At 46.2% G+C, this 12,059-nt stretch overlaps 1 protein-coding gene across 11 annotated transcripts in view; it reads left to right on the top strand.

The window, feature by feature from the left end:
* The first annotated feature begins 7,211 nt into the window (after positions 1-7,211).
* Positions 7,212-12,059, top strand: part of LOC138109565 (endomucin-like) — a 32,214-nt gene continuing 27,366 nt past the window's right edge. For 3 of the 11 annotated variants that reach the window (XM_069013212.1, XM_069013211.1, XM_069013199.1), the window contains exon 1: positions 7,212-7,340. Coding sequence is in view for 9 of the 11 variants with exons in the window: in XM_069013199.1 (XP_068869300.1) it covers positions 7,271-7,340 (70 nt within the window). In the remaining 2 variants the exon portion in view is untranslated. The remainder of the gene's footprint in view (positions 7,341-12,059) is intronic. The other 8 variants (XM_069013208.1, XM_069013210.1, XM_069013213.1 and 5 more) reach the window with 6 other exon arrangements.

The raw sequence follows: 12,059 nt of genomic DNA, 5'->3' as shown, positions 1-12,059 counted from the left end.
CTGCATGTTTCTGCTTTGCACAGCAGCAGCGGCACCCCAAATTTGAGCAGACACACTGCCCTGTGGGCTGGATCAAAAATATTCTGAAACATGGATTTTAAAAGAAACATTAAGATTTTAGTTAAGGGATAGCTTTGTTGAAATTAGTTAAAGTAGATGGCCCAGCTGGAATTGATAAAGTGTTAATAAGTAGTTAAAGAGAGCCAGACCTGAAAGAAGTTTTTAGATGTAGGTAGCTAGTTGCCTGTCACTTTTCTATCTGTTTAGCTGTGCTTTTAACGAGAAACAGAAACCCTGATAAATAGATTCAAAGAAATGGAGACAATTTCTAATTTCCACCTCTGAGAGCCTATTCAGAAGTCACAAAAGGAGGAACTGGAAGTCCCCTAAGAGTGATTTGTATTGTCAAAAATCAGAAAGGTAGAAAGGTCAAAGTGAGGGAGAGTAGCTTTACTTCATCTTTTAAGACCACTCCCCAAATAAAGAGACAACCAACGCAATTCAAAGAACAAACTACGCATGCTTCATGACTTTCAAACTAAATACCATACGAAGAGGAGAATGGAAGGTGTCAATGTTATAAATATGCATTTGTATTTTGAATATTCAAGACCTCTTTAATTAAACAGACTCTGTGTTTGGCTAGTAATTTTGCAGTGCACATCAGGGAGCTATCCTGCACAGCTGCCTGGCACTGGAATAAACATACACTTTCTGACTCTACTCTGTTAGAGAGTATATGTCCGTCTTAGTTGGGTGTCGATATTAGATCAATACCCATATTTTGGTAAATCAATTCCTTCCAAATAGAAGGGGAAAATTTAAAAAAGCAAACAAACGTGACTCTGTTAAAGGCTTCTTGGAATAAGGAACAGAACTAGTTTGCACCCCAGTAAGGTGCAGTTGCGTTTTACACCTCAGTGGGAGGGGTACCTTAAACTGATGTTGCAGCTAAAACACTTCTCATTTGAGAAGTCAAAGACTTCCTGTGGTCTCCTTTAAATCACTGAAGCAACAACCTCTCTTAGGTTGTTCATCCCCTCTCTGCAAGCGATTCTCAGGGATGCTGATGTGTTCATGAGTGTGTTTGGGCTCGACTGGGAACTGTGTCTAATGTGGTAAATCAGAGCCATGTTCCAACCTTTGAGGCCAGGGTACTTAGTAAGATGCCAGAAGACAGGCAAGAAAACTAATTTGACTGCAAGATGGAGGGGAGTGTGCCATTCACTACTTACCACATCAGACTCATCGTCACTGATAACGATGACTTCAGGCTCAGAAGATTCGCCCGTGAGATCTATGACGACTTCTTCATCAGCTGAAAAACAGAACGTTAGAATCAAGATCAGAGATTGCAGAGGAATTAAAAGGGCTGCCAGTGCGGAGCAGGCTGAGGTTGGATTCACTGTGCCCTGGGTTTCTTTTTTTCAGGAGCACGTCCAACATTGCACTCAAGCTTTGCCCCAGCAGTCCACAGGGAGCACTACCAGCCCTGTCCTCTGAAGGGGCAGTGCAAGAGGAAGAGCAGCTGAGCCCCTCACAAGTTCTGTGGGATGTCAACAGCTATGGGAGCTTCACAGCAAGAAATGATTCATCTCACACAGGGGAATGTTTAGCACACAAAAGGAAAAAAGCAACCAACCAACACTAGAGGGGATCCTTTTTTTTTACAGTTTTACCATACTGTAGATTGTTCCCTTGAGGGATGGGGCACAGCTAAAGACAAACTTTTCCTTATCTTCATCCACTTTGGGAGATCCCAAACTCAGCTTGCCACCCTCCCCTGTGGCATCTATGGTGACCACCAGCTCATCAGAGCACACATTCAGGTGTTTGAGCAGCACTGGAGGACCTTTGCTGCAGAGCTCATCTCCCACGAGCAGCCAGTGTATTGAGCTCAGGAACAAACCAAAACAGTTGTCAGAAGGCTTGCCGTTAGGGATGCCATATCAGGTGCTTCCTAAACCCCAAGGTTTCCCTTCCTCCCCAGTAAAGGGCCTAGAAACTGGCAAAAGCACACATTCAAATGAACCCAAACCTTCCAGAGGCAACTGCTGTTCTTACCAGGCTCAAAAGCAAGTGTACCACTTCCTTCAAGGTCTACTATCTCTGCCTGCGACGTTCCACCTGCACTGGAGGGCAGCAGCCTGCTCCGTTTCCGAGCTTGAGTGGAATCAAGCGGTCCTCCAGGGCGCTTTCGCTGATGCTGAGAGAGAACAAAGCCTTAGCATTTTCTGTGGCAGCAATATTAGCACGGCCCTCGGGTTCTGGAGCACCAATGACAGCACACGAGGATACCGAAAACACTCCCGCAAAGGCTGGAATATGCATCAAATGGTGCTATGGACCATTTTCACCTTAGCACATCGCATCAGGGAAAAGACATCGCCCCTCATCTCCTACATGTTGCCTCACCAACAAATAGCCTGTCCAATGGCTTGAAAATGAGGAGACCAGTTCCCAATTCCATCATGTTGTTACTCACACTGTAAGCATTTCTGAACTATTGCCAGCACCCACAGAGATTCAGAACCTTCAGTATCCAAAAGCGGGAACTCACAGGAAGTTTGGAAAGATTTCTGTTTCTGTGCATTTGCTCCAAACTCTTGAATTCTTTTCTAGAAGTCCCTTGCAAAATGTTTCAAGAATCAGATTTGCATTGAGTAGTAAAGTACTTACTGAGCTCATGGTGTTTTTTGATCTAAAACCACCAGCAAAGCAAGTGGGACTAACACCAAAAAAGGAATGTCAGGGAAGAGATCCCTTATGTTCCTCCTGGTAGCCCACTGCAGATTTTTCACAGTTCCGGAAAACTGTTCTTCCAAACCTATCAGAAAAGAAGAGATCAACTATTTGGAATGCCTGTTCTCTTGAATACCCCCATGCCCCAAGACTCCCACTCTTGAGTCTCCAGTTTCTGTCCATAACTGGAGGGGAAGTCCGTGACCCCAGTACTTGAGCCCACCTGCAGCCCATCCTGCAGCCCAGACCAGCCCCTCAGCATCAGAAGCCTTTTCAAGAATTGTCTGCACTCACCTGTATAGTCAGTCCAGATTTTGGCTCTCAAAAGTCAGCAAATTGTCTTTATTCCCACCTGGGATGGAGAAGACGGATGCTCCACGTCTGCTGCGCAGCAGAGAATCCGTCAACTGGCTCAGCAGACTCTGTGTCAACAGAAGCTTGGGAGCAGGAGTGCCCCTGGCAACCGGTGCCAACATTCCATGCCCCAGTAACGGGTCTCCGTTTCGCACACCCATGGAGCTCCAGAACGCCATGGAGGCACCTCAACGATCACCTGGTTCTGCTGCCACCCCCCCGATCAGGCTGCTCAGGGCCCTGTCCAGCCTGGCCTGGAACATTCCAGGGACAGGACATCCACAGCTTCTCTGGGCAGCCGGTTCCGATGTCTCAGCACCCTCACAGCTCTGCCAAACATCTGATCCCAATCTCCCCAATCTTCTAGTCTGAAACCCTTGCCCTTCTCCCATCGCTCTCTGCCCGCTTTAGGCACTGGGAGGCCGCAGTGAGGCCTCCCCGGACCCTGCTCCTCTCCAGGCTGGACAGCCCCGGCTCTCCCAGCCTGCCTGCAGAGGACAGGTGCTCCAGGCCTCCACACATCCCCACGGCCTCCTCCGGCCCTGCTCCACAGGCACATCCTGCTGCTGCTGGGCAGAGCTGGACACAGCTCTGCACGTGGGGCCTCACGGGGCCTCGTGGGGCAGACCTGCACCTCCCTCCGCCTTCAGCCTCAGGAACCTGAGGATCACTGCAGCCCTTGGGTGGCAAAAGAAAGCCCACCCAAACACACCTGCCCAAAACAAAGAGAAATTTAAACTCTGCCTTAACCCTCCTCCTCCAGGTTTATTAGTCTGTTGCTGTTTTAACCCTTATGAGAGTGTTTTAACTTTAACCCAGGTAAACAGCAATTAAAATAAAATAAAGTTTGTGGGGTTTCTTCCAAACTGTTGGAAGTGTAGCCATTCAGATTGTTATTTCAAGTCTCTGAAGTCTTGATATTTTCAAATGTTCAACTATTCCTCTGCCAGAATTTTGTAATAGGGCTGAGGGGGTTTGCTCTGCTCCCAGGGACCGACCTGCTCTGTCACGAAAGGTAAAACAGCAAAAAACCAGAATTAATATTCAGTTTTCTTCTTGCCATGCTGCTGCTGGACCTGTGTTCAGAGGGATGGGCTGGTGCTCCTGAGAGCAACAGGGAACCCATCTCAGGCCTGCCAGAGGCAGGGCTGCTCCTCAGCCATTGGTCCCATGGGCCCTCTCTGGTGTGGGAAGAGGGGTGGAAATGCATCCAGTGCTGAATAAGGATATTTTAAGCTCATGCTTTACATGAGGAAGATCATTTCTCACAAAAATGTTTCCATTATAACTGTTGGTTTTAGGTAATTGGCAACACATTGAGTGTTTAAGAATGGGTGGGGATGACTTCCCACTTTTCTGAGTCCAGTGTCTGGGACCTGAAGCACAGGCTTGTTCCGGTCATCATATTTGCATCCTTCATTTCTCATACTCAGTGCTTTGAGACCAGTAGGAGCTGCTTAATTATTTATGTATTAAATTCATATTTGGAATTGCTTTAGCATATTAGCATTTTCATGCAAAGTATTAAATCACCTTTAGGATTTTTCTTGTCTAATCCTCTGCCCTTTGGACCCAACATTTTTGGAAAGCAAAAGTGTTTAAACAGCTGAGGTTGTCTGAGTGGACTCAGTACCATGTGCATTTTGGGACAGGACTGGATGGCTTTTAGAAGAAATGTGTCATCATGGGTAAGGGACAGGGGAGCACTGAGGAAGAGGGGCAGCTTTCAGTAAGTCAAACATTTGAAGGCTCTAGGGCTTGATCTCCCTCATCCCCACTGAACAATGGCAGCAGGGGCTGGGAGACCTTTACTGTAAAGCCCAACACTTTTTAATTAAAGATCCTATTGAAAATACTTATCGCTCAATGGTGAGAGGGAGAGAAATTTCCTGCCCCTTCACTGCACATCCCAGGGAAGCTGCAAAGGCCACATTCCTGTTTCATCTCCTCCCATGTGGGTCAGCTTTGAAGCAAGGTGTAAGACCTTTAAACACCCACTGCCTTTCCATTTCAGGAAGGAAGAAGTTTTCATCTATTACCTTCCAAAAATAAAAGATTATTTATAGCCAACAGCCTAAACTAAGCCCAAATTGAGCTGGCTTGGTATACTAATCACCTGGAGGTACAGCATCAGTGTTTTGCACATGATTAGCTACAGTTTGCCAGGAATTTTTGGCAGGAGAAGACACCTCAGGGAGTGAGAAACCCAGAGTTCACTGGACAGGGGTTGTCAGCTCTGTACTCTCCCAAATCAGGGCTATCCTGAGGATCAGAGCAAGGGTCATGAAGTAATTTAAGAAGGGTGAATGTAGTATAGGATATTGTATATCAAAGTAGTCCACTGCAGGGCAATCACTGATGACAAGAAAACCTACAATGGCATGAGAAAACCTGCTTTCCACCCCAGCTGGATCAATGCTGCCTCTCTCTCTGACTCACTCTCTTTATTAACCAAAATTATTTTGATCTGAAGGTAGACAAATAACTGGATTCCACAAGGCAGCAGAGGTCCAGCGACGAGCCCAGTCCTTCAGTCCCATGACCATGGTTGTGGTTGCCCACAGGGGTCCTGCCCATGGGCAAGCAGGTTTCACTACCAGGCAACCCAAGTGAAAATGGGATGCATCACCCTCCCAGGCTGCCAGGGACATATGGTGGGTTATTAGTGGGAGGCAGCCAGACACCTGGCTTCCCACACAGGTTGGCACAGGAGCAGGTCTGCACTCTCTAGAGCAACCCTGCAGACCAGTCCCTCTAAATCCACCATAGGGATGCAGGGAAATAGCAAGGATTACCAAAAGAAGCCCCAAAAAGATTATATTCTTGAATAATGATAATTTTTACTAGTCTCACTGAGGATTGCATTTTACTTCACATGTCAAAATGTGCCTTTGCTTGACTCTAGCAATGGTTGTGACTTCAGGGTATGTTTCCTCAAAGTGCTGATGGATGGTCTATTAGAGAAATACATATTAAGACTGTTCAGAGTAAGTAAAAACATTTTTTACCCTCCCTGATGGTAGGCAGTAGGGGATGGCTTGTTCTGCAGAACAAATATGTCTCTGTCTCTGATTTTTTTCTAATACTCCTCAAAGGTTTGAAATTCTTCCACAGAGTCTACATGGTCTTGAAAGCTGAGCAAGATTTGTAGCTTGCTCTGAATCTGAGACAACATCTATGAGTGTGCTTGCAGGGAAATGGGCTTTTCAGGCAGTAACGAAATGGGGAATGTTTTTCCATATATAGCCTATGTTGCTTGTTCATACCCCAGGCCTAACACCAGGAAAACTCATTTTCGTAAATTGCTTTCTTGTGAAGGCAGGTATCATAAAGCGTTTTATACAGCGTTAGGCAAAAATCATCTTTAAGAATTGGGTCACTGTGGTAACCACTTCTTATCTCAAAATCAAATAGCCGTTATGGCTGTAATTAAACAATATATGATTTCTACTAAGAATTATTCTGAATTATAATTCATTTTCTGTCACAAGCTGGAATTATTTTTATTGCCCCCAAGGGCATCAGCATTTGATCTAATTCAGCAGTGCAAAACTTCACAGAGAGAGACTATAACCTGCTTTGAATCTACTGTCAGAAATCATGGTCAATGCCTTCAATCTCTTAAATACTTCAACCAACTCCACAAAATATCAGTAATAATTTTTGAGGAAGGCAGAAAGTAAACAAGGTCTCCTGAATCTTGTGTTTCATTGCAGCTAGCCACATGTCCTGAGCCCAGTGGTGCACAAAGGGGCCAGGGCTGCTGCCGTACACAGGTGAGTGGACAGGCCACAAATTCAGATTTTCCCTTGGCTTAAGCAGAAACTTTATTTAAAAACAATAAAAAAATATTTTGAAAATAAGAAAACCTCTCCGTTTTTCTTCCTTGGGCATTTTTACCTGTCACTTCTGTTCTTGGGATCAAGGTCATGCACAGAAACCTTGGCAGACTACTGGGACACAGTAAACATCATTCACAGGTGAATCACTGTGACTGCCTTTAAAACCATAACATAAGTAACAGGAGCACGATGCTCCACGTGGAGCCCAATCAAGCTGTTTTTCAAATAAAGGGGAAAAACCCAGCCTTGTGATTAGGTGAGCTGCACCAGCTGGCTCTGATGGGAGTTGTCCACAGGTGGCTTCAGGGAGGAGCAAAGCCCCCACTGCTAATATGAACCATTTCCAAGGGAGTAGTGGTAGGGTGGTTCTGTTCTTTCCTTCTTGGTCTGGAGCTGTACCAGGTCAGGAGGCTTTTAGCAGGACTTTTTGGTACTCGCACCTGGGAGTCCTTTTTTTTTTTTTTTTGGGTGGAGGGCTGCAGATGGTTTGTTCTCTAGCTAACACATTATGGAGCAAATATATGCCTATGTTCTATGTAAATATTAATAGACTTGTTTGCCTGAATGTTTGGTTTTTTTTTTTTTTATCTCTCTCTCTCTCTCTCTTCAAGAGAGAGGCAAAACAAACATTTACTTTCCTAAAAACCTGTAAATTTTTGAGGCACTTGTTTCCCTATAATGCAGTTGTGAATCCCTGTGGGCTCCTGAGTGTTTTCTCCTGGAAGTGAATTTACTCCTTAGTGGCTGCAGTTATTCCAGAAAAAAAACATGGAAAGCCTTTTGGTGCTTAAAATGAGGATTTTTCTCTTCCTGGTCTGGAGGAGCAGTTTCCTGTGCTCCAGATGAGCAGCAATGTTAGTTTAATGAGCCATGGACTAGTATTTTTTATTCTTTTGGAGCTATTCTGGCCACCCATCTACCCCAATGGCTCTCAGTGGAAAAATATTTACAAATCATCAGGCTGCCTAAAGACTTTCAGGAAAGAACCCTGTAGAAAACCCCAGTCAACCAGAAGAACCCAAATATGTCTATGGGGCCTGAGCATTGCACCCAGGACAGTGGCAACCCTGCCTGCAGTGGCACAGCCACTGCTTGTGTTTTGGGTCTTGCACAGGGATGCTCTCAGCACTGACTACAGCCTCCCCACCACAAGAGTAACGCTGTGGGCTTTCCAGGTGAACCTTTTGAGTGGTGAATGGCTTCATTAAGCCTGGACTAATAAATAGTTTAATTTGCTGAAGCACAGCTCAACAAAGTGCAGTTCAAAGGCGAGTTAGCTCCAGCATGCTGTGCGGAGGGCAGTGGAGGACGCAGGCAGTGGGAGGGCTCTGCAGACTCCTGCAGTGGTGCTTCCGTAGGCATGGAGTGACACTGAATGGAGGGGCAGCATCAGAGGAATGCCCTTCGCGAGAGGGGCATTCCTGACCCTGCAGTTTTCCCTGTCACTGCTCAGGGACAGGACTAAGTGTAAGGCGGCTCCTGTGGCAGAGGGATTAAGCCTTCTGGCCTTGAGGCATGTCTGTGGCTTTGCCCTGGGCATCCATCCCTTAGCTCCACTGCAGAGCATCAGTATTTTGACCTTTCCTCTGTTGGCTTTTTCCAGAGCCTCCCTGTTGGTTTCTCTGTTCTTCTTTGACAGCTCAAGCTAATGGTTTTGTCCCCAAACCAGTGTCTGATTTTTTTTGTCTTCTCTCTTCAATTTTTTTGAAATATCCAGCAATTCTCCTTTTTCTCCTGAGCTGCTGCAAAAGAGTCATAGCTGAGCTGTGGTTCAAGCTATGGGAAAATATCCTGTGCCCACTCCCCACCCCAGCCCCCAGTGCAAGTAGGTTTTAGTGTCAAGCAGTGTCTTCAAGTGGGATATCATTGGCAGGGGCTGGATCTTTGCACTGCCATGAATTGTTAGCCTCCTCTGCCACCCTCATTTCTATGCTTGCTGGCATAGCCCTACCCTTAGATTCAAGAAATGAACTTGTCTGTGTTGACACTTGAGACTACACTTTTAGTTTTCAACAGAGGGTGTCTGCAGTGTGAAACTGCTCACTACCAAGGACGTGCTTCATAGTCCCAGCCAGTGGGGACAACAACTCCTCCCTTGTCAAGCTGCTTCATGAACAGTGGAGTTGAGATGTGCTGCAAGCAACACGAAAAAATGGTGTGTTAGTGCTGCACCCTTGAAACTGAAGAAAGGCCTTCTTTCTTTATCCAGCCTTCTTATTTTGAGCTGATCTTCCCTTCCCAACTCTCCCAGCAGCACTTGGGGTCAGAAAGAGTTTTGAGGGAGGGGACTCCTCTGCAGCACTGCAATTTTGGCAGTCCTCGTGCTGAACTCTGAGGAGCCCTTGGCAATAATAATTACTCAAGATTGCAGAGGCTATGTAATCAGAGCCATGCGAAGCTTGGAGGAGCCTACTTCAGTTTGAAGTACATTAGCCTGCTCAGAACTGGAGAGCAGAAACCAGCATGAGGCACCCTCATGCCATGAAGTGAGAAACAAATCCTGTTGTTTGAGCTGGCTACCAGGATGAGGTGGCCCTTCAGTTACCTTCTCACACTGAATTCATTTCCTCATCCTCTGGAGAGGGCAGGACACGATGGCCCTTGCCCATCAGAAAGGAGGAAAGAAGAGAGATTTGCTCACAAGACAGAAACAATACATTGCCAAGGTAGGAACCACCCATCACCTCTCTTTTGGCAAACAGAACATCAAGCAGAGAAAAACTCTCCTGAAATTCCAACATTCACTGCACTCATCCCCTACTCATTGTCTTAAAGATGAGGTAATGTTCTTAAAGGGCTTCCCTGTGCAGGAGCATCTACCCTGCAACCTGCTGGTAGAGCAGTTCAAGAAACTGGGCCTTCACGCTGCTTTTTCTTCTCAAAATGACATCCTGCCATGCTACGGCTTTCGAGACTTCTCTTAGGTATGGCAGTGGGCTGGTTAATGGGATTGGAGGAGGAAAACCAGGCTGAAAGAGGTGACCAGGAGATCCAAGTAATGAAATGTGACATCAGCAGGGTCCCTGCCTCTCAGCAGAGGTCCTTCAGCCAGGTGTACCTGTGAGGGAGAAAGGACCTATGGATGTATCTGTTCCTGGTGCCTCTGATAGCTGTTGTGTGTGAACAGATTACTTGCACTGAAAGATGAGTACCTGAATGGTCAGAACAGCCTTTACAGTTCCCTGAGTTTCAGACTTCAGAGGGGACTTGTTGGGGTACCCTCTCCTGTGTCTCCTTTGTGCCCAAAGTCTGTTTGCAGTTTCAGCCACTGCTGTATCAGTTTTACAGACACATCCCAGATTTCTGGTACCAGAATGCCTGGGCCACAGGCAACCAGGTGCTCTCTCTATAGCTGTGGGCATTAAAGCACCTGTAACTTCCTTATCCATTTACAAAAGAAGAGTTTGCTCCAGGCATCCTGGGTGGATTACTGTTGGTCTCATGGCATTTCTTTAGTTAATAAAATGCCCTCATCTGGGAAAAGCCCATGCTCTGTGACCCTGCAATGTAAACTATACATTCAGGCTGGTTTATTTAGAGAGCAGACACAAGCACAGGCCTCCTCTTGCAGCACCTTTATTCAAAGGTAGATAGTCAAAAGACATTTGCCACTTGCCTTTACTGAGGGAAGAGTCATTGTAACCACATGATGCTTCTGCTGAGGCTTAGAAAATTTGTAGTCTCTTGCTGTCTTCCCCTCTGCCCAAATCTGGTTTTCCCTGCTCTCACCAACATAAGTACCCTGTGCCTCTATGCTGAACAAATGCAAGAGGAAAGGGAACTCTAAAGGGTTTCCTCAGGCCAGTGTTTTCCTGCATCAAGCAAAAAAAAACCCCAACCTGTTGTCTTTTGCCACAGGGATGCAAACGGTGGTCAGAGCAAACCGGAAAATTGGGTGTGTTACTTTTGCAAGGCCTGAGGCAGCCGTGGCTGGTGTCCACGGCTTCTGGAGCAGAGGAGTGTACGCAGCTGGGAATTAGGAAGTACAATAATAGTTCCTGCACTATGATGTAGGGTGTGTATCTCATTCACAGGTGCTGCTGCCCCCCCCGCCCCCGATTCATGCTGTGCATCTGCTACACTGAAAACTGCCCTTGCTGTTATGTAAGAGGTAACAGGATGCCAGTAGATGTATCAGTGAACTCTGAGGTTTATGTGACTGCTGGTTTTAAGATGCTTAAAGCCTATCAGGGCTGTGTTATTTTGTCTGGTTGAATCAGGGCAGTGCCTGAAGTCCCCAGGTTACTGCTCAGACCTGCTACCTGCCAGGACTGGCTCAGTTTAGTGTTGATGTTATGGAGATGGGAGTTGCCTTGGTTGTTTTGTCTCAGCAAGTTAGATCAAGAAAGCTTTAAGAGGAGTTTCCAGCAAGCTTTAGGACAAATGGACGATAGATTTAGCTCTGCTCATCTGCTGCAGTGTGGTCTTGCTATTTGGCCAAGACACCTGGGTGCTACAGCAGTGGTGGTGAGGCAGAGAGAGACATACACAAAATTCCCATCCTCAGGAGCCAAGGTGAATACAGAAGAAATACCTGAAAAGAAATTTTGCACTATCTGAGCTGCCCATTTATAAGGTAGTGATCAGCTGGGATTGCTGGGTAAATGAGTGCTTGCCAACTTCCAGGCAGGTAATTTCTATATGTGAATGAGGATGGCAAAGGCAGGTGCCATCGTTGTATACAGGCAAGAAACCAAGGGATCTTCAGGGTCTTTGAGTGGCAACTTGTCACCGCTCCAGCAAAGTTTGCACGGAAACACATCACAGTGGCTTCGTATTTACTTATCCAACAGGATTCTGGTTTTTGGTTTGAATTTTATTAGCTATTAAATGGGACTTATGGAGCACCAGACTGCATCCTTGACAGGTTGTGAACATGCGTTTTATTCACAAAACTCATTCCCCTCGTACAGCCAGGTGTAAAGGTGGTCAGGAAAGGACCAGCTGGGCTGGCAATGCTGTGCCAGTCCTCAGTGGCACTGGAACCTTTCTTCCATCTCTCTGCTGAGCACTCATCCTTTGGATGATGAGAATTCATTTTAGCCAGCTTTTTCTAAACATTGGAGCATCTACAAAAGGCTTTTCATGCTACAGTTTTTCATCCATTATATACATAGGGGG

Source organism: Aphelocoma coerulescens, chromosome 4, assembly GCF_041296385.1.
Source record: "Aphelocoma coerulescens isolate FSJ_1873_10779 chromosome 4, UR_Acoe_1.0, whole genome shotgun sequence".
NCBI lineage: Eukaryota > Metazoa > Chordata > Aves > Passeriformes > Corvidae > Aphelocoma > Aphelocoma coerulescens.
This window is presented reverse-complemented; position numbering and strand designations above follow the sequence as displayed.